Source organism: Rhinatrema bivittatum, chromosome 6 (assembly GCF_901001135.1).
Source record: "Rhinatrema bivittatum chromosome 6, aRhiBiv1.1, whole genome shotgun sequence".
Taxonomy (NCBI): domain Eukaryota; kingdom Metazoa; phylum Chordata; class Amphibia; order Gymnophiona; family Rhinatrematidae; genus Rhinatrema; species Rhinatrema bivittatum.
The window spans coordinates 351,754,345-351,776,649 of record NC_042620.1 but is presented as its reverse complement, the minus strand read 5'-3'; the positions used below and the strand labels follow the sequence as shown (position 1 = coordinate 351,776,649).

The window sequence follows — 22,305 nt, the reverse complement described above, 5'->3', positions numbered from 1 at the left end:
CCTAGGGTTATCATAGACTCTGAACTCCTGTTGCTGGTTCTCCTTTGCTCTTGTTCCAGTTTATACCAGCTACCTCCGAGCGTCTCTTGCCTGAGTCCCCGCGGTCGGTCCCTACGGGCGCCTCCTGGGGGGTACCGCACCGCGCGGGTGAAGTTTTCTGCTATTCCTCACCTACTCCGCCTACCGGCCTTCCTTATACCAACCTCCAGGCCGGCTCAAGGGTCCACGACTCCGCAAGAGCGCAACAATAACTGCTTGTGTGCCAGATGGATATTAAGGTAATAAACCTTACCAAGGAATGCAGGATATGTCTGTTCTGTTTCTTGTTTTTTCTCTCTTGGAAGCCCACTGAGGGTAAGGGAAAGGTTTAGTGTATTAAAAATGTTTATTTTAGGTTGTTACACAAAATACTGGCAGGCTGAGGTCAACACAGGAGCGTGGATGAGACGATGGTGCAAGGAAGAGGGATTCAGTTTTGTTAGGAACTGGGGAACCTTTTGGGGAAGGGGGAATCTCTTCCGAAGGGATGGGCTCCACCTTAACCAGGGTGGAACCAGACTGCTGGCGCTAACCTTTAAAAAGGAGATAGAGCAGCTTTTAAACTAGAACAAAGGGGAAAGCCGACAGTCGCTCAGCAGCACATGGTTCGGAGAGAGGTATCTTTAAAGGATACTAATGATGCATTAGAATTAGGGCATCCCGACAGTGAGGTTCCAATAATTAGAAAAGTAGTCCAAGTGCCTGTAACTAAAAACTCACCTGAGCTAAAAAATTCTAACTGATCCCTATCAATTAAAAAGCAGAATAAAAATACAAACAAAAAACAAACTTTGAAATGTTTGTATGCTAATGCCAGAAGTCTAAGAAGTAAGATGGGAGAATTAGAATGTATAGCAGTAAATGATGACATAGACTTAATTGGCATCTCAGAGACATGGTGGAAAGAGGATAACCAATGGGACAGTGCTATACCGGGGTACAAATTATATCGCAATGACAGAGAGGAGCAGTCGGGAGGAGGTGTGGCGCTTTATGTCCGGGATGGCATAGAGTCCAACAGGATAAACATCCTGCATGAGACTAAATACAAAATTGAATCTTTATGGGTAGAAATCCCTTGTGTGTCAGGGAAGACTACAGTGATAGGGGTATACTACCGTCCACCTGGTCAAGATGGTGAGATGGACAGTGAAATGCTAAGAGAAATTAGGGAAGCTAACCAAATTGGTAGTGCAGTAATAATGGGAGACTTCAATTACCCCAATATAGACTGGGTAAATGTATCATCGGGTCACACTAGAGAGATAACGTTCCTGGATGGAATAAATGATAGCTTTATGGAGCAATTGGTTCAGGAACCGACGAGAGAGGGAGCAATTTTAGATCTAATTCTCAGTGGAGCACAGGACTTGGTGAGAGAGGTAACGGTGGTGGGGCCGCTTGGCAATAGTGATCATAATATGATCAAATTTGATTTAATGACTGGAAGAGGAACAGTGTGCAAATCCAAGGCTCTCGTGCTAAACTTTCAAAAGGGAAACTTTGATAAAATGAGAAAAATTGTTAGAAAAAAAACTGAAAGGAGCAGCTACAAAAGTAAAAAATGTCCAAGAGGCGTGGTCATTGTTAAAAAATACCATTCTAGAAGCACAGTCCAGATGTATTCCACACATTAAGAAAGATGGAAAGAAGGCAAAACGATTACCGGCATGGTTAAAAAGGGGAGGTGAAAAAAGCTATTTTAGCCAAAAGATCTTCATTCAAAAATTGGAAGAAGGATCCAACAGAAGAAAATAGGATAAAGCATAAACACTGGCAAGTTAAATGTAAGACATTGATAAGACAGGCTAAGAGAGAATTTGAAAAGAAGTTGGCTGTAGAGGCAAAACTCACAGTAAAAACTTTTTAAATATATCCGAAGCAGAAAGCCTGTGAGGGAGTCAGTTGGACCGTTAGATGATCGAGGGGTTAAAGGGGCACTTAGAGAAGATAAGGCCATCGCGGAAAGATTAAATGATTTCTTTGCTTCGGTGTTTACTGAAGAGGATGTTGGGGAGGTACCCGTAATGGAGAAGGTTTTCATGGGTGATGATTCAGATGGACTGAATCAAATCACGGTGAATCTAGAAGATGTGGTAGGCCTGATTGACAAACTGAAGAGTAGTAAATCACCTGGACCGGATGGTATACACCCCAGAGTTCTGAAGGAACTAAAAATGAAATTTCAGACCTATTAGTAAAAATTTGTAACTTATCATTAAAATCATCCATTGTACCTGAAGACTGGAGGATAGCAAATGTAACCCCAATATTTAAAAAGGGCTCCAGGTGCGATCCGGGAAACTACAGACCGGTTAGCCTGACTTCAGTGCCAGGAAAAATAGTGGAAAGTGTTCTAAACATCAAAATCACAGAACATATAGAAAGACATGGTTTAATGGAACAAAGTCAGCATGGCTTTACCCAGGGCAAGTCTTGCCTCACAAATCTGCTTCACTTTTTGAAGGAGTTAATAAACATGTGGATAAAGGTGAACCAGTAGATATAGTATACTTGGATTTTCAGAAGGCGTTTGACAAAGTTCCTCATGAGAGGCTTCTAGGAAAAGTAAAAAGTCATGGGATAGGTGGCGATGTCCTTTCGTGGATTGCAAACTGGCTAAAAGACAGGAAACAGAGAGTAGGATTGAATGGGCAATTTTCTCAGTGGAAGGGAGTGGGCAGTGGCGTGCCTCAGGGATCTGTATTGGGACCCTTACTTTTCAATATATTTATAAATGATCTGGAAAGAAATACGACGAGTGAGATAATCAAATTTGCGGATGACACAAAATTGTTCAGAGTAGTTAAATCACAAGCAGATTGTGATAATTGCAGGAAGACCTTGTGAGACTGGAAAATTGGGCATCAACATGGCAGATGAAATTTAATGTGGATAAGTGCAAGGTGATGCATATAGGGAAAAATAACCCATGCTATAATTACACAATGTTGGGTTCCATATTAGGTGCTACAACCCAAGAAAGAGATCTAGGTGTCATAGTGGATAACACATTGAAATCGTCGGTGCAGTGTGCTGCGGCAGTCAAAAAAGCAAACAGAATGTTGGGAATTATTAGAAAAGGAATGATGAATAAAACGGAAAATGTCATAATGCCTCTGTATCGCTCCATGGTGAGACCGCACCTTGAATACTGTGTACAATTCTGGTCGCCGCATCTCAAAAAAGATATAATTGCGATGGAGAAGGTACAGAGAAGGGCTACCAAAATGATAAGGGGAATGGAACAAACTCCCCTATGAGGAAAGACTAAAGAGGTTAAGACTTTTCAGCTTGGAGAAGAGACGACTGAGGGGGGATATGATAGAGGTGTTTAAAATCATGAGAGGTCTAGAACGGGTAGATGTGAATCGGTTATTTACTCTTTCGGATAGTAGAAAGACTAGGGGGCACTCCATGAAGTTAGCATGGGGCACATTTAAAACTAATCGGAGAAAGTTCTTTTTACTCAACGCACAATTAAACTCTGGAATTTGTTGCCAGAGAATGTGGTTCGTGCAGTTAGTATAGCTGTGTTTAAAAAAGGATTGGATAAGTTCTTGGAGAAGAAGTCCATTACCTGCTATTAAGTTCACTTAGAGAATAGCCACTGCCATTAGCAATGGTAACATGGAATAGACTTAGTTTTTGGGTACTTGCCAGGTTCTTATGGCCTGGATTGGCCACTGTTGGAAACAGGATGCTGGGCTTGATGGACCCTTGGTCTGACCCAGTATGGCAATTTCTTATGTTCTTATATTGAGTGTTGTCAGCAAGCCTTTTAGTGTCCATTTCCATCTGCTGGTTGGGAGGCATAAACCCATGCATCTGGACTGGTCTAACTGGATTTAGTTAAATTATTCCTCAATTAAATCATCTCCCAGATTTAATATACTCACTGGGCAAGAGACAAATCTTTTTCCATCTATATAAAAACTTTATATCACCTTCTTCCGTTCAAGCCTTTCCTGCATATTCTGCTGCATAATTTTCTCTCGCTCCAATCTTTGTCTTTCTGCTTCCTCTTGTGCTTTAGCTTCAGCTTCCTCTTTCTAAAGAAAAGAGAACAGTAAGAAAATAGCAATATCTGCATTTAGCTTAAAATGGTATAAAGGAAAATTGGTTCTTACCTGCTAATTTTCGTTCCTGGAAATCCCACTGATCAGTTCAGACTCCTGGGTTTTACCTCCCCTTCAGCAGATAGAGACAAAGTTTTACTGACACTGGCATATAAGCTACTGTGCCACTTGCAGTCTCTCAGTATTGACCTGTACCCAAGCCAAGATTCATCCAATAACAATTCTAACGAAATAGTCAACAACCTCCCACAGATTAGGTAGGAGAAAAGGCGGAATCTTGCCTTGGAAAAATCTTTTCTTTGCAACTCCAAATCAGGAGAACAAACCTGAAATCCTGAGCAGCTCTGCAGCCTATATACAATAGGAATATGACAGAAATACAAGTGGGCTCTCTCCTCGCACAGGGTGGGACTCTGGACTGATCCATGGTATTCCAGGAATGAAAATTAGCAGAAAAGAACCAATTTTCCATTTCTGTTCATAACTGGCTCAGTCCAGACTCCTGGGATGTACCCAAACTTCCCTAATTAGGGTGGGACTGTGAGAGTCCCACTCGAACAATCTCACCGAAACTCCTGGCCTCTGGGGCCTGGACATAATGTCTGGCGAAAGTGTGTAACAACTTCCAAGTAGCTACCCGACAAATTTCTTGCCACAACACCTGCTGGCACTTGGCCCAAGAAGCCACCTGTGACCAAACTGAGTAAGTCCTCAATCCCAATGAGATAGGATACCCCTTACAGATATAAGCCAAGCTTATTACCTCCTTCAATCACCTTGCTATTGTGGACTTTGAAGCCTTCTGCCCTTTCTTAGATCCACTCCATAGCACAAAAAGATGGTCAGATACCCTGAAGCTATTGGTGACCTTGAGCTAATGCAAAAAAAACCCGCTTCACATCCAAACATCACAGGTCTCTAGCGTGTAGAGTCGACGCATCCAAATCTAGGAGATCCAGGAGTTTTACCGTTTGATTCAGATGGAACGTTGCAGGTAATCCCAGACCCTGGGTACTGCCATATCAAACAGTCTGTGTATCTGTTTCTGCAGCTTGAGAATGCGACCCTCGGTAAGAAAAACCTTTCCTAACCTGGTGTCAAAGCGCACTCCCAGAAACTCCAGAATATGCGATGGGGGTGAGATGACTTTTCATCTGATTCACCACCCAGCCTAGAGACCTCAACTGCTGTAAAACCTGTGCCACCACTTGAGTACAAAGGTCTTCGGACTTTGCCCGAATCAGCCAGTCGCCCAGATATGGATGAACCAAAATGCCCTTCTACCTTGGTAAATCTCTGTGGCACTGATTCCAGACCAAATGACAGTGCACAAAACTGAAAATGTCTCCCGAGGACCATGAAGCGCAAAAATCATTGATCTGGGTGGATTGGTATATGCAGATTCACCTTGGTCAAATCTAGAGAAGCCAGGAATTCTCCCTTGCACACTGCTGCGATCACTGAATGCAGTTACCATACAAAAAGGGGGAACCCTGAGAGCCACATTCACCTTCTTTGAATCCAAAATTGGACAGAAGGACCCTTCCTTCTTTGGCATCATGAAATATATGAATACCTTCCTGTCCTTTGTTACCCCATAGGAATGGGAACAAAGGTGTCTTGGATTACCTTTTTCTTGCTGAATGGAATGGAAGGGGAAACGATAAACAAGTACTGCAGCGGACGAGAGAATTCTAATGCATAACTGTCTCTTATCTCTTCTTTGGACACATTGGTCTGTTGTGATTTTTTTTTTTTTTAATTAAATTTCCAAAAAAATCAGACAACTATACAACTTGTCACTGAAATGCGGGTCATAGTAAATAAAACAAGATTATATTATCAAAATCAATGCGGAGAAAAACTGGCAAAATTACCTTAGACCCTTGTATAATGTAATGGGGAGATCCAAGAGTCAATGAGTGTAAAATAAAATAACAGGCAATAGGAAAAAGAAAGTCTAAGGAGAAAGAAGAGATCAACAGACTATTTCGAATATTCAGTAATAATATCAGTTAGCAGCATCTGTAGTTGTATTATGCGAGTCTAAAAAGGCTCTCAATTGTGAAGGTTCAAAGAAAGCAAATGTTGCTTACCTGATGTAACAGGTGTTCTCACAGGACAGCAGGATGTTAGTCCTCACAAATGGGTGACATCGAGGATGGGGCCCAACCACGGAAAACTTCTGTCAAAGTTTCTGGAACTTTGACTGGCCCCTACTGGGCATGCCCAGCATGGCACCAACCCTGCAGCCAGCAGGGGTCCCCCTTCAGTCTTGTTTCAAAGCTATAGGCAGTGCCGAAAAATAAAATAAGAAAACAAACCCAACACCGCGGGGCGGCGGGCGGGTTTCGTGAGGACTAACATCCTGCTGTCCTGTGAGAACACCTGTTACATCATGTAAGCAACATTAGCTTTCTCACAGGACAAGCAGGATGGTTGTCCTCACAAATGGGTGAGTACCGAGCTGAGGATGTCCGAACGTGCACCAAAAGTACCCAACGGCATGCAACAGGCACAACAACTGGGGTGGAATTTGGTAGAGGACATCCGTACCCCACCGGGTAGGCGGAAGGGTGTAGGTACGTCATGTTGGAAAAAGGTTACGCAAGACAGATTGGCCGAAGATGGAATCCTGTCTTCCAGCTTTGTCCAACAGTAGTGGGCTGCAAATGTATGGAGAGAACTCCAGGTAGCAGCCCTGCAGATGTCAGGAAGCGGCACCAATTGAAGGTGTGCTACTGAAGTCGCCATGGCCCTGACAGAGTGTGCCTTAACACGGTCTTGAAAAGGAATGCCAGCTTGCTGATAGCAGAAAGAGATGCAGTCCGCCAACCAGGAGGAAAGAGCCTGCTTACCCACAGGTTGCCCTAACTTGTTAGGATGGAAAGAGACGAATAATTGAGTGCTCTTTCTGTGGGCAACTGTACGGTCTAGATAGAAAGCTAGAGCACTTTTACAGTCGAGGGTATGCAGAGTCTGTTCCCCGGAGTTGGAGTGGGGCCTGGGAAAGAAAATAGGTAGTATGATGGATTGATTAATATGAAACTCCGAAACTACCTTAGGTAAGAATTTAGGGTGAGTGCGGAGTACCGCCCGGTCCTGCAGGAGTTTAGTGTAAGGCAGGTAGGTAACTAGGGCCTGTAACTCACTAACCCTGTGAGCTGAAGTGATAGCCAAAAGGAAAATCACTTTCCATGTGAGATATTTAAGGTCACAGGAGTGAAGAGGTTCGAAGGGTGGTTTCATAAGGCGACCAAGAACCAGATAAGGACCCAAGATGGGGCCGGAGGACATAAAGGTGGCTTCAAATGGAGCAAGCCTTTAAGAAAGCGTGTTACGAGGGGTTGTACTGAAATAGGGACACCCTCGATACCTTTATGGAAGGCGGCTACCGCACTGACATGCATTCTAATGGAAGAGGTCTTCAGACCTGATTCTGACAAATGCCAAAGATAGTCCAAAAATTTAGGAATTGGACAGGAAAGGGGATCAAGGGACTGAGAAGTGCACCATGATGTGTACCTTTTCCATTTATAGGAGTAAGATTTTTCTTGTGGAAGGCTTTCGTGAAGCGATGAGGACACGAGAAACTGAATCCGATAGGTTAAGTGGTTGAAGGACTAACCTTTCAACATCCATGTCGTCAGGGACAAGGCTTGGAGATTGGGATGGAGGAGGCATCCATCGTTTTGAGTGATCAGATGCGGGTCCTTCCCAAGGGAATGTTGCCTGCGGATGGAGAGATCCTGGAGTATAGGAAACCACACTTGGCGTGGCCAGTGAGGTGCGATCAGGATCATGGTTCCCTTGTCCTGACGTAGCTTCACAAGAGTCTTCGATAGAAGAGGAAGTGGAGGGAATGCATAAAGCAGACCGGTTGACCACGGGAGGGAGAATGCAATCCCTGGGCCGAGAGTGTTGAGTCCGAATGAGAGAGCAGTAATTGGCCACTTTGTGGTTTTGAGGGGGACGCAAAGAGGTCTATGTGGGGATAACCCCATTGCTGGAAAAGAGAGGGGTCCGCTACCAAGGGATTGAGTGACCACTCGTGTGGTTGGAAGACATGGCTCAGGTGGTCTGCCAAGACATTTTCTACTCCCGGCAAGTAGGTGGCCCTGAGGTACATCGAACAGGAGAGGGCTTCTCGGCCCAAAATCTGCACAGTTTTCCTGACAGAGAAGGAAGGAGCCTGTGCCTCCCTGCTTGTTGATGTACCACATGGCCACCTGATTGTCCGTCTGAATCAAGATTATGTGATTTGATAGGCAATCTTGAAAAGCCCGGAGAGCGTATCGGATTGCCTGAAGCTCCAGGAAATTTATCTGGTGTTTGGCTTCCTCTAGAGACCAGAATCCTTGAGTTTGTAATTGTTTACGTGGGCTCCCCAGCCGACACTGGAAGCGTCGGTGGTGAGAATTATTTGAGGATCTGGTGGATGAAAGGGCAAGCTTGGAGGAGGTTGGATTGAATTGTCCACCAGGCAAGAGACAGACGGAGTGCAATCGGTGATGCGAACAATGGTCGACAGAGGCTGTGTGGCTTGGATTCATTGTGAATTCAGATTCCACTGCATGACTCTCATGGCTAGACGGGCCATTGGAGTCACATAAACTGAAGAGGCCATGTTCCCAGCAGAATAGGAAGTGGCGAGCTGTTGCTGTGGGTTGAGACTGCAACTGGCAAGCTAGGGACACCAGGGTTTGGACACGTTGATGAGGAATGGAAGGCTTTTGCCTGTAGGTGTCCAAGTCTGCTCCAATGAAGGATAAGGTTTGAGATGGGAGTAAGTAGGATTTCTCGTAGTTGAGAAGAAATCCCAGAGAAATTAGAGTTCGAATTGTCAGGGTCAGGGAAGACCGAGCGATTTGCTGGGTTGGGGCCCTGATCAACCAATCGTCCAAGTAGGGGTAGACATGGACGCCTTCCTTCCTGAGGAACACTGCAACCACTACGAGACATTTGGTGAAAACTCGCGGTGCGGATGCTAGACCAAATGGGAGCACTCAGTATTGATGGTGGTTTGGCCTACTAGAAATCGGATGGTATTTGCAATGAGACTCAGTTTATCGCAATGTGGGTATAAGCGTCTTTGAGGTCTAGAGAGCAGAGCCAGTCCTCTCTTTGCAGCAGAGGGAGAAGAGAGCCCAGGGTTACCATCTTGAACTTTTCTCTGTGAAGGTACTTGTTGAGGGCCCGCAGGTCCAGGATTGGTCGAAGTCCTCCTGACTTTTTTGGGATCAGAAAAGTAACCTGGAATAGAACCCTAGTCCTTGTTGGGAAGAGGAACGGGTTCTATAGCGTTGGACTGGAGGAGAAGAGAAACTTCCTGCTCTAGAAGAACAGAGTTGTCGGTAAGTCTCCACGCTTGCAGAAGTGGAGAGTCCGCAGGAAGAGTTAGAAAGTTTAGATGGTAACCCTGTGCAATTATCGCTAGCACCCAATGATCTGTGGTGATGTTGATGCCATTTTTCTGTAAAGTGGCTTAGTCGACCTCCTACTGGTATGTTGGTAGAGGGATTAGGCATCTGCTCTCTAATTGAAAGTCAAAACCCCCGATGCAGGGCCTGTTGCGGAGCTGATGTGGGTTTTTGCTTTCGAGGTTGGCGAGGCTGAGGCTTTGATACGGCCTCGTTGACATGGACTTGGGTGTGGGGGATAATAATACTTCCGAGGACGGAAGAATGACTTCTTGGGTTCCTTCTTAAATGGTTGTTTAGAAGGGAAGTCAGAAGGAATCGATGAGAGCTGTTTAAGGGTCTCATGATGATCCTTTAATTCAGAAACTATTTGTTGAATTTGCCTCACCAAACAAATTATCCCCTAAACAGGGCAGGTCGGAGAGCCTGTCCTGAACCTCTGGGCGAAGGTCAGAAGACTTAAGCCAAGCCCAGCGTCTTGCCGAGATGGCTGTAGCAGACAGTCTAGTGGAAGCATCGAAGATGTCATAAGATGTTCTTATCTCGTGCTTTCCAGCTTCAAACCCTTTAAGCACGAGGGTTTGAAGTTGTTATTGGAATTGTTCTGGTAAGGTATCTGAAATTCTTGTATCTGCTTAAAAATGACCCTGTTGTATTGGGTCATATACAGCTGATAAGAAGCTATTCTAGAAATAAGCATGGCCCCTTGGTAAACTTTTCTGCCTATACTATCTAGGAACTTGTTCTCCTTAGTAGGAGGTATGGATGAGTATGGCTTCATTCTTTAGCTTTCTTTTGAGCTGACTCTACCACAACAGAGTGGTGGTCTAGCTGAGGTTTTTGAAAGCCAGGTGCTGACTGTACGAGGGTAAGTAGAGTCAGCTTTTTTGTTTACTGGAGCAACAGATCCGGAGTTTCCCAATTCGTTTTTAGAAGGTCCAGTAAAACCTGATGAATTGGAATGGAAGTGATGACTTTGGGGCATCTAGAAATTGGAGTAACTCCATCATCTGGTGCCTGTCATCTTGCTCTGACTGAAGCTGAAAAGGGACCAGGTCCGACATTTCCTTCACAAAATTTGTGAAAGAGAGGTCCTCAGGAGGAGAACGCTTTCTGCTTTCAGCAGAAAGGGTGGTGAAGGTAAATCATCGGTATCTGTGGAAGAATCATCACCCCAGGTGTCATAAGGGATCAGGTTGCTGACCTGTAGGACCTCGAGGGGGTTGGATACCTGAAGGTCCCGGTTGAGGCTCCGAGAAACTGGAAGGAATCACCGGGGGCATCGAAAATACCCTTGGAGGCATCGGTGCCGGCATCGAAGGCATCGATGGAGCCAATGTGCGTATCACCCCGGAGGAATGTATCGATGGCGAGGGACGACACTGCATCGATGGAACTACTCCCGAAGGAGGAATTCGATACTGTGTTTCTGCACCCGATGAAGTTGGCATCGGGGAGCACTCCGGTGCTGTCAGTGACCCGGGTATCACCCGGTCGAAGGGCGGTCATGAGCGGCTTCCATCTGGGCGAGCAGCGGTGCCAGCGCTGCTGGAATCGGGTCGATGACTGGTTCCACTCTCGGTGGCGGAGGTCGGTGCCGAAGGAGTCTGGAACCGTTGCATCACCCTGTCGATGGCCTCCTGGACCAGCCGGTCCAGTTCTTCCCGGAGACCTGTGGTAACAATACCCGGCTCCGCGGAAGGAGGCTGAGGCTGAGCCGGAGGGACCACCGTCGCCGGTGGAATCGCGGCTCCCAAACCCCGATGGGGTGAGGGTTGCCTGAATGTCTCAGAAACAGAAGTGGACGGTGCCGCTTCTGATCGAGACTTCTTCGGTGGCGGTTCGGACGGTACCGAGGTCGATGACTTCGATTCCTCGATGGTCCGAGACTTGCGATGTTGATGACGATGCTTTTCCCTCCGATCCCCACGATCCTCGGGGGAAGGGACGGGAGTCGATGGCCGTGGAGACGTCGATGGCAGACGGTCACCGGGAGGTTGCCGACGATGGAAGGACTTCGACGGTGCCGGTTCCGAGGACGTCGAAGTAGTGATGGACGGCGTCGGAGTGTGAGCATGGAAAAGGAGTCCCATCTTCTCCATTCTGGCTTTGCGACCTTTTGGTGTCATAAGGGCACATTTGGTGCAAGTCAGAACATCATGCTCACTCCCTAAACATAGTACACAGACTCTGTGAGGGTCTGTGATAGACATGGTGCGCGTACAATCTGGGCACCAACGGAACCCCGACGCCATGGCCATTGACCAAAAATTTAGCCGCGGGACGGTCGACAGCCAGCAGGCCGCGAAGGCTAAACTCGACGGTAATCGGCGAAAACGGCAAAAAACTTACCAAAACACCGCGGGCCTAAATTTAGATAGAGGGGGGGGAACCCTGTGGGGTGTATTTACTTCAAAGAAGTTCGAGAAGAATTTCCTGTCAGGAATGTGGTAAGAGCTCCTTAACCACGTGGCTACTGCTGCACGGAAAAAAAGAAGACTGAAGGGGGACCCCTGCTGGCTGCAGGGTTGGTGCCGTGCTGGGCATGCCCAGTAGGGGCCAGTCAAAGTTCCAGAAACTTTGACAGAAGTTTTCCGTGGTTGGGCTCCATCCTCGATGTCACCCATTTGTGAGGACAACCATCCTGCTTGTCCTGTGAGAAACCTTTTAAACTCTTCTGAACTATTTACAACCACAACAATCCAGGATTTTCGAAATTAAACGGGAATGGGCCTCTGGACTGCTCTGTGTTATTCCAGGAATGAAAATTAGCAGATAAGAACCAATTTTCCTTTCCTGTACATACCCCAGATGTCCGGACACGAGGGATGTACCCAAGCCTCCCTACACTGGGCAGAATCCCTAAAGACCAGCTTGCAAACACACCTTCACCAAATGAAGCCTCTGCCGGCGCCCCCGGAACATCCAAACGGTTAATGTTTGGTAAAAGTATGAAGTGGAGACTATGTCGCAGCACGACAAATTTCCTACAGAGATATTAACTAACACTCCGCCCAGGAAGCGCTTGCAACCTGTTAAGTGTGTGTACGCAGTCCTCCTGGAATTGCCCCTACTTTTACAGACATAGGCTGAGCAGATAGCCTTTTTGAGCCAATGCACCACTGAAGCCTTTGCATCCTTCTTTGCCCATTAAACATGACAAAGAGATGATCCAATTGCTGAAAATGGTTTCGTGAACTTAAGATAATGCAACAGAGTCCAATGAACATCTAAATAAGCACAATCTTTCGTACATGGCTTCTCCGCCAACAAATGTCAAAAATCAGTAAACTCTACCACCTGATTCAGGGTGAAAGGAAGAGACAACCTTCGGCAAAAGGAGGGGATTGTATGCAACAAATCCCCCTCATCTGTAAATTCGCAGAAATGGACCCCTACACAACAAACAAAACAATTCGGGAATAACTAGTATACAATCAATTACAGAAAACAACTAGCTATATATTAGCTGCTGAAAACCATCTAATTTGCTATTTTAATTACTGCTGTTAAAAAGAGTTTAACTTTATTTCAATTAACTATATTATCCAAAATCTTTTTTATTCTAGAGAAAAGACCTCAGTATTGGCAAGAGATCTGATATTTCAGAAACTGCTTTGAAGCCAATGATCTCAATCACCGGTCTTATATTCTCTTATTTTTAGTTTTAATAAAATTGCTCATGTCAAAAGACTATTTGTTTTTCTTTCTATATAGTCATTAGTCTTATTGTGACGAAACTATTGGATTTATTTAAACAATTGTTTAAATAAATCCAATAGTATCGTCACACTATTGGATTTATTTAAACAATTGTTTAAATAAATCCAATAGTATCGTCACAATAACAGCAGTAATTAAAATAGCAAATTAGAGTGGTTTCAGCAGCTAATATATAGCTAGTTGTTCCCTACACAACAAAGCCTGAAGCTCTGAAAATCTATCGAGCCAAAAAAAGCTTGAAGAAAACCTCCAACACCGGCTTCCAGCAAGAAAGCAGGGACCTCTGTCGTGTACACAGATGCGCAAAGGCCCAGGATACCCGATCCATCGTGGAGGCCATGGATCCCCGAACCTGTAGATAATCCCAAGCTATGGGTGACGGGAGAGCAGTGAAATTCCTGTAATTGATCCCGCAATGCCTGAGCATGCTCTGGCCACAGGCACACCTTGCCCTCCGCTGTGTCGAATCTCGCGCCCAGGAGAGCCAATGATTGTGAAAGATGTGAGGCGCCCTGGCGAAATTGAGGAAACCCCCCCCCGAGTGACTGGGGAAAGTTGCAACTCTGTCGACCACTCTGCAATACTCTGTCGACCGCGCCCGGTAGCCCTGGTGCAAGGATCTTGTCCCAATGAGCCAAACGTCCAGGTAAGGGTGAAACAAGGTGCCTTCCCGATGCAGGTTCGCCGATACCACCCCCATGACCTTGGAGAAGACTTGAGGGGCCGGGCCTGGGACTGAAAATGTTGACCTAGCACCATGGACCGGAGGAACTGTTGATGTGTCCTGCGGATTGGAATGTGAAGATACGCCTCCGTGACAACCCGGGAGGCCAGGAACACCCCTCGAAGTACAGTCGATATTACCGAGCGCAGAGTCTCCATCCAGAAAACACGGAACCTTGAGAGACTTGTTCAACCACCTGAGGTCCAGGGTAGGGTGGAAAGCGCCCTCCTTTTTGGGCACCACGAAAATAGAGGGAATGGTGTCCCCGGCCCCCTTCTGCTTGTGGCACTGGAACCATTACTCCCAGTGCGAGGAGCCGATCCCATGTTTGGCGAAACGCAAGCTGCCTTAGGAGGGATCCGCAGGGCGATAAGAGACATCTGTCTCTTGGGCCTTACAAAGACCAAGGCGTGGCTGTGCTTGAGAACATCTAGGGCTCAGTGATCCGACGTAATCCGGACCCACTCATCGTAGAACATAACATAAGAATATGCCATACGTGGTCATACCAAGGGTCCGTCCGGCCTCGCATCCTGTTTCCACCAGTGGCCAATCCAGGCCATAATAGAGCGATCCGGTCCCGTACTATCCAGTCCAGAGAGGAAGTCCGCGGAGGCTGCTGTCTTGTGATGTGGAAACGGCATTGAGTGCGGAATCTAGTCCTGGAGAAAGTGTAGAATCTCGGGGAACGCGGTCGAACTTCTGGGCCTCTGCACCATGTTCTCTCTAAGGTTCTTGATGATCTGATCCAGATCTTCCCCAAGAAGAAACTTACTCCTAAACGGGAGCGCACCTAGATGAGACTTGGAGGAGGTGTCTGACGACCATTCCGAATCCAGGGGAGTCGTCGAGCCGAGACCGCCGCCAACATCGATCAGACAAGGACCCGGAGCAAATCGTACAGGGCGTCCGCCCCGTAGGCAATCACGGCCTCCAACCTGTCCGCCTGGTGCACCGCCTCCAGGGGCAGAGCCTGCGACTTGCGAAAGCTGTTGCCCCCAACGAAGCCCAGCTCTCTGGACCAGAAAACCGCAGATGGCCGCCCACACTCCCAGCGCGGACACTCCGAGCACTCTCTTGGGGTACACCTCCAGCTTCCTGTCCTGGAGGCCCCGCAGGGCCGTGCCCCCTGTCCCCGGATGGTGTGTGTTTGGTTACCGCCAAGTCCGTGGAGTCCACTGTCGGGACCTTACGAAGGTCCCAGAAAATCTTCCGGTAGCCGATAACGCTGTTCCATGGCCCTGCCGACCTTGCGTGAGGGGCTCTGGTGTGTCCCATTCCCTATAAAGCAGCTGCAGGAATATAGGATGGGTGGAAAATGCTCTCGCCGGCGGCTGGAGCCCCGCCAGCACAGGGTCCCCCTCCTTTACTGTGGGGTCGGGTCCTGGAGAATCAGGCGGTACATCAATGTCCAGTTCCTGCAGGATGTGCGTGATCAGATCCTCCAGTACTCCCTTTTGGAAATGCGCAGGACCGAGGGTCGTCACCCTCCCTCTGAGCCGCCCGTAGCGGGGCATCAGTAGCCAAATCCAGGTATGGGTGATCCCCTTTCCCCGTGGATCCCTCCGGAGGATCCAGGAGGAGCCTGGTTCGGGACCGCCACCCCCCACTCCCTGGGGGCTGAGACTCTGGTGGGGGGCTCCCCCGGGGGCAGGATCCTACCGTGCCAGCTTGGTGGAGGAAGGTCCGGGAAAAATCCACAGCGTGAGCCATACGGACCGGTTATATATGAAGACCACGAATTCCAGAAAAAAGGCGGGATCAGCTAGGACCAAGGCTCCCCAGCGGCAGCAGACAATCCGGTGCCCGTATAGGTTCCAGGACCGACGGTAGATTAGCAAGGGAGGCCTCCACGTCCCCCTCAGAGGTGCTGGAGGCAGCCTGTTCCTGCGACAAGATGGCCGCCGTTCCCGCGCTCCAAGGGAACGGTGGCAGGTCCGTAAGTATGGTCCTGACCGCGCGCCTCTGAAATCATCCACTGGCCTTGAGCTGGCCTCCCCACCGGGGAGGCAGTCAGCACATAGTCCCTTCCTGGGAGCGGCGACCCCCGGGCTGGAAATCGCGGCCTGTCGCGTAGTGGGGGAAGGGAGGTCAGAAGCGCGGGAAAAGGAGGACCGTCAAGGCCGTGCACGTCAGGCTCGATCCCAGGCCGCTGTTGCACCCACCTCCGATCCTAAAATATGCAGGGACCACCGGGGAATGTAGCCTCCCGGTGATCGGCAAGCCCCGGGGAATGTGTCTTCGCGGGGCCGCGGGTCGAAGACGACCGAGGGGGGGGGGGGGAGGGAGAGGCTGGCAACCACCAGCTTGCAACCCCAGCGGCGTGGCGCGGGCAGAAATCTGTAAGGAAAAAAAGAATAACACAAAGCAGGCACTTACCATCCTCGACGCAAAAGCGGCGGCAGAAAAAACAGACAGGAAGGAAAGGCAGAGCAAGAAACCCGCACAGACCTGTCCGCAAGTGCCCTGATACAAACTGCAGAAATCTTTTTTTTTTTTTTTTTAAATAGTAAACTTGATCCCTCACAAACACAGTGTAAGTCAAGAAAGACCTAAGAGCTAGAATTGCAAAAATAAACCAAAGTGCTGGGTAACTGATGTTCCCCTGCCTCCACTCTGCTGGAGTCAGAACTATACTGAAGAGGCATAGAGGGGGTGAGGGCTTAAGTAGCACCTCCCTCAGAAGTTTGTTCTGACTCCATCTGCTGGACGGGGGACATAACCCACCGTCTGGACTGATCCTGGTACGTACAGGGAACCAGGGATATCCAACCCCACCGCTCGCCCAGCTCTACCTAAGGAATGGCCCATGAAAGAATTTAGCACCTTAAGGAGCACAGTCTTCTTCCTTATTGGCTTTCTTTATTTTAAAACTCCAGACTGCAGTTGTGCACCGCTACCATCTGCTGGAGACAGATAAATACTGAAAGCATGCAGGTAGCACTTTCAGTTATACAGCAGTGTCTGAAAAGATTTTCTCTGCCTCCATCTACTGGTAGGGATGTAAAAACCCACTTGTCTAGACTTATTTGGGGTATGTACAGAACAGGCTAAATATGGACTTCTACTATCTTTAGAGCACCTACAAAATGCATATTCCAGATTTAAGCAAACCTGTTGTTGAAGCTCTGCAAGGCGTTCTTGTTCTTCCAGTTCTCGGAGAACTCTCTCTCTTCTGCTTTTTTTGTTCCTCCTCTTCTTTAAGTTTTCTTTTTTCCTCTAGCTTGCGTGCCTCATCCTCCCTTTGAGCCCTTTCTTCTGCTGCTTTTTTAGCCATTTCTTCTTTTCTGATCCTATTTGTGTAGCCAAATAATTTATTATATACAGTGTATTTTATAGATATTTCTTATCTTAATCAAAAATTCAACACAATCTTTGAAAGTTATTTTGCAATGAATATGCCACAAAGAACAAATTTTAACAGTGCTAATTTAAAGAATAGGAATAAAAACCCTAAAATCTTGATACTATACTGTAATCAGATTCACTAGAAAACTAAACAAGAAAAGCTTCAAATCTAAAAGCATCAATATTCCTATGCCCTTTGTCCTTCAAAATTGAAATACTAGGTCAATATTCAGCTGCAGGGAATCTGGCTAACCTATGCTTGAATATTCAGTAGTGCCACTGAATATACCCCACTAAGTCAATGTTATTTGGATAATTTTATCTAGCTAATTTTACAACTTCTTTCATGCAATCCTAAAGTTATTCAGCTCACTTAGCCAGAAAATGCTTAATTTTTATTTATTTAAAAGAATTTTAATATCGGCATTTACCTGGCTAAAGGCATTATTTACAAAACCACGGTATTTGGGAAAATACTGCAGGGTTTATTAACTGTAGTACTTGGAACTGCAGCTTAGTAACTCTGCAGTATTACTGCTGGGAAAAATACCACAACTTTACTACCCCACAAATTCTGTGCCATTTCTTAAGGGATGCAATCAGTGCCAACTAAGTCCCAATTTTGCAAAAAGTGTAGAACCCCCCTGTACAATGTAACCCCCCCCCCCCCCCACACACACACACACACTCCTGGAGGTGGCTGAAGTTGTAAAAAAATAAATAAATAAATTAAAAAAAAAATATATAGTTTTCAAAACTCCGAGGCACAGGCCCCACCCCCAACCTCCCAACATCTCCCCATGGCAAAAAAACTGTCCCCATTTCAGAGGGGGCAAAGTAACCCCTAGCTCCAGACACAGTGGTGGTCATTTTCCAAAATGGCATGGGCTGCTTTTGGAAAATAGCCACCTCCAGAATTGGAGGCACTCGGGAACCCCACTAGACCACCAGGGCTACTTTAGTAAATCCAGGTTTGAGAAGGTAGGCTATTTTTTAATCAAAAAGTACGGTTTGGGGGCAGGACCTGCACAGAGGGGTTTTTAAAAAAGAAAACTTATTTTTACAACTTCAGCCACCTCCCAGGGCAGCAGGGGTGGGGTAAGATGGTGGATTTACAGAGAACCTTGGGGTCTTTTCATACTTGTGGGGGGCCTATTCGTTGGGACCAATCAGCCCCTTTAAGGTATGACCTTGAGAGCACAGGTCCAAGAAAACAAACCAGTAACCGATCCAAGATGGCTGGTAGCAACAAACACAAGAGGTGGAATCGGTATAAAATGGACTTTATTAAATCTTGCAAGATTTAATAAAGTCCATTTTGTTGCTTGAGAGCACAGGGCCATGTGTTAGTATCCAATGTTTCTGGGAGAAATTAGTTATCACTCGAGTTGTAGCTAACTTTGAAACAAATAACAACTTACAATATTTGAAGCAAACTATTAGGGTCATGCATCAAAGCGTGTTATGGCATTAATGCATGCGAAAAACGCTGTAGCGCATGGTGCAAATGCAAATTCTTTTGGGAGGAGGCCGGGATCGGGGAGGAGTTTTGGGTGGGAATTAGTTAAATTAGGGGCCATATTGCACTGTGCAATAGCTTAACGCATGCTATTGCACGGTTTTAACACTGGAAAAAACTATACCTTTTTCCGTGGTGTTAAGCTATGTGATATGTGTGAAATGGCCATAACGCAATTCGCAATAGATTTTTGTAATTGCATTTTGGCCATTTCCAGGCTGGGGAGGAGGGGGGGGGGATATGTAGAGTGGAGGAGAGAGAGAGAGACTCTCTCTGGGGAAGGCCTCACTGTGTGCACCTATTTATATCTATAGGAGGGCCACCTGATAGGTCAAGGTGAGGTATCAGTGGTGGTTTAGGGTATAGGGGCCAGTTTCACATGTAGAATGAGACATACGAAAAGCACAGTACACCTTGGTGAAGACTTTACGTCATTTGGAGTGAGGAAAGTTTCAAAAAGATGAAGTTTTGTACTATGTTCTCATCCAAACTTGATGGTACCCTAGAGTCTTGCCACGAAGCCAACCCAAGGCCGCAACCTGAACCTTAAAAGATTTAAAGGCCAAGCCTGTCACCAACCCTTTCTGCAAAAAATCCAGGATGTGAGCTATCACAGAATCAATCTTATGCCCTGACTCGTTTATCAGGACTCGAAGACTTTCCAGATCTTATATAGCACAAAGAAGTGGAAGTCTTTCCAGCCTGCAACAAGGTGAAAATGACATCCTGGATATCCCTTCTCCCTTAAACACCTCCTCTCAAAAGCCAAGCCACGAGACAAAAGTGATCCACCCGATCCAAAATATTGGACCCTGATGAAGAAGCTTCAGCAAATGGGAGAGCTGCAGCAGAGCGTCCACCGCCAGGTAGACCAGTCTATGAACCACGGGTGCCTTGGCCACTCCGGTGCCACCAGGATCACTTCCCTGGGATGAGCCTCTATTTGCTGTATCACTTTTCCCATCAGGGGCCACGGAGGAAACACATAAATCAGGATCCCTCGGTGCCAAGGCAGAACCAGGGCATACACCCCTTCTGCTCTGTAACTGAAGAACTGGGACACCTTGGCGTTCCTTGATGATGCCATCAAGTCCAGGAGAGGAGTACTATTGCCTCTCCTGGCAGCTCCCACTCCCTGGGATCCAGTTTCTGGTAACTGACTAAAACTGCTTGAACTTTGTCCACTCCGTCAATGTGGGACACCGCAAGCAAAGCTAGATGCTGCTCTGCCCAGAGAAACAACTCCTGAGCTTCCCCTTGTCGATTGATATAAGCCACCATGGTCACACTGACAGACAAGATGCGCACTGAGCGGCCACCTAACAGAGGCAGAAACACAAGCAACGAGAGCCGCACCACCCTAGTCTCCAAACAATTGATAAACCAGGACGCCTCTTCCTTAGAACATTGTCCCTGATTCTGGCATAACGCGCCCTAGCCATAAAGACTGACATCGGTGGTAACTACCACCCTGTCTGGAACTTCCAATTCCACTCCACGCCTTAGATGCTCCAGACCAAGCCACCATGAAAGACTTGGCAGGCTCCTCAAGCGGCAATGGAAGATGAAACTGCTCCGACAAAGGATCCCAACAGGAAAGGAGACCTCTGCAGAGGTCTCATATGCGCAAAAGCCCAAGGGACCAGCTCCAATGTCGAGGCCATAGAGCCCAACACCTGCAGATAATCCCAGACCCTGGGTACCATCACCTGCAACAGTTTGGGGTAGATTTTACAAATTTGCGCACACGCGTACTTTTGTTCGCGCACCAGGCGCAAACAAGAGTATGCAGGATTATAATAGATACGTGCGTAGCCACGCGTATCTGTTAAAATCCGGGATCGGCACGCGCAAGGCTGTGCAAAATCGGCAGCCTGCACGCGCCGAGCCGCACAGCCTGCCTCCGTTCCCTCCACCCCCCACACCTTCTCCTCCCTAACCCACCCCTCCAGCCTTTGTTGCACACGTTACGCCTGCCCGAAGCAGGAGTAACTTGCGCGTGCCGGGCTGGCCACCGGCGCGTGATTCCCAGGCCCGGGAGCCATTTCGGAGGCCTTGGCCACGCCCCCGAAACGCCCCCGCCCCCGCCCCCAAATGACACACCACCGCAACACGCCCCCCCCCCAGGAAAGCCACGGGAATTACGCGCGTCCCGGGGCTTGTGCGCGTTGCCGAGCCTACTCAACATAGGCTTGGCGCGCGCAGGGGGAACTTTGGGCAGGTTTTCGGGGGGTACGTGCATACCCCTTTGAAAATCTGGCCCTTTGTGTACTTACTTCTGCAGTCTAAGAATGCAACACTGTAAGAAAAACCTTCCCTAACCTAGTGTCGAAGTATGCTCCCAAGAACTCCAGAACCTGTGATGGGTGAGATGACTCTTTGCCAGATTCACCACCCAGCCCAGAGAACTCAATTGCTGTACAACCTGAGGCACCGCCTGAGTAGGTCTTCCGACATTGCCCGAATGAGCCAATCGTCCAGATATGGATGAACCAAGATGCCCTTCTTCCTAAGCATCGCTGCCACCATCAGTACCACCTTGGTAAAGGTAAGTGGCACTGTCGCCAGACTGAACAGCAGAGCACAAAACTGAAAATGCTTCCCGAGAATCATGAAGTGATAAACCATTGATGATCCGGGCACACTGGAATATGCAGGTATGCCTCGGGCAAGTCTAGATAGGCCAGGAATTCTTTGTGCACCACTGCAATCACCGACCGCAGAGTTTCCATTCGAAAACGGGGAACTCTGAGAGCCATATTCACCTTTAAATCCAAAATTGGGTGGAAGGACCCCTCCTTCTCTGGCACCACGAAATAGATGAAATACCTTCCCTTTCTCTGTTCCCCCAAGGGAACGAGAACTATGGCCCCCAGCTCCTGCAACCGCTCCATGGTGTCTTGGACCACCTTTCTCTTGCTGAATGGAGTGCAAGGGGAAACCGTGAACAAGTCCCGCAGTGGACAAGAGAATTCTAAGGCATAACCGACTCTTATCATGCTGAGGGCCCACTGGTCTGTCGTGATTTTGGTCCACTCCTCGTAAAACAGCGTTAAATGCCCCCCAATAGAAGGAAGAGAGGAGTGGACTGGCCTTGCTTCATTGTGAGAACTTTGCCCTACCAGAACCCTGGCCGAGACCCTCTCTGTCTGGTTTTATGGCCCCCTGAAAGGACTGGCTCCAGGATTGCTGCTTCCAGGTACCTTGTCTCGGAGCCCCTGCCGGGGCCTACGCAGACGAAACCTTCTGTTTGTCCGAAACTGGGAATACCTTGTAAATGAGTCATTGCTTCCTTTAGGCTTATCTTCCTTTAGGCATATCTCCTTTTGGTCTCATCAAGACACTTCACAAGCTTATCTAAGTCTTCTCCATTCAGAAGCTTACCCTTGAAAGGTAACGCTCCTAAACGAGACTTAGACCAGAATCTGCCAACCAGTTCCTCGACCAAAAGAG

At 47.6% G+C, this 22,305-nt stretch overlaps 1 protein-coding gene across 1 annotated transcript in view; it reads right to left on the bottom strand.

Annotated features, from left to right (window-relative positions):
* MAP7D3 (MAP7 domain containing 3) overlaps window positions 1–22,305 on the bottom strand; it is a 948,456-nt gene that overhangs the window by 233,035 nt on the left and 693,116 nt on the right. The window contains 3 exon segments of the mRNA XM_029607816.1: window positions 3,987–4,091; window positions 17,100–17,163; window positions 17,165–17,278. Coding sequence (XP_029463676.1) covers window positions 3,987–4,091; window positions 17,100–17,163; window positions 17,165–17,278 — 283 coding nt within the window.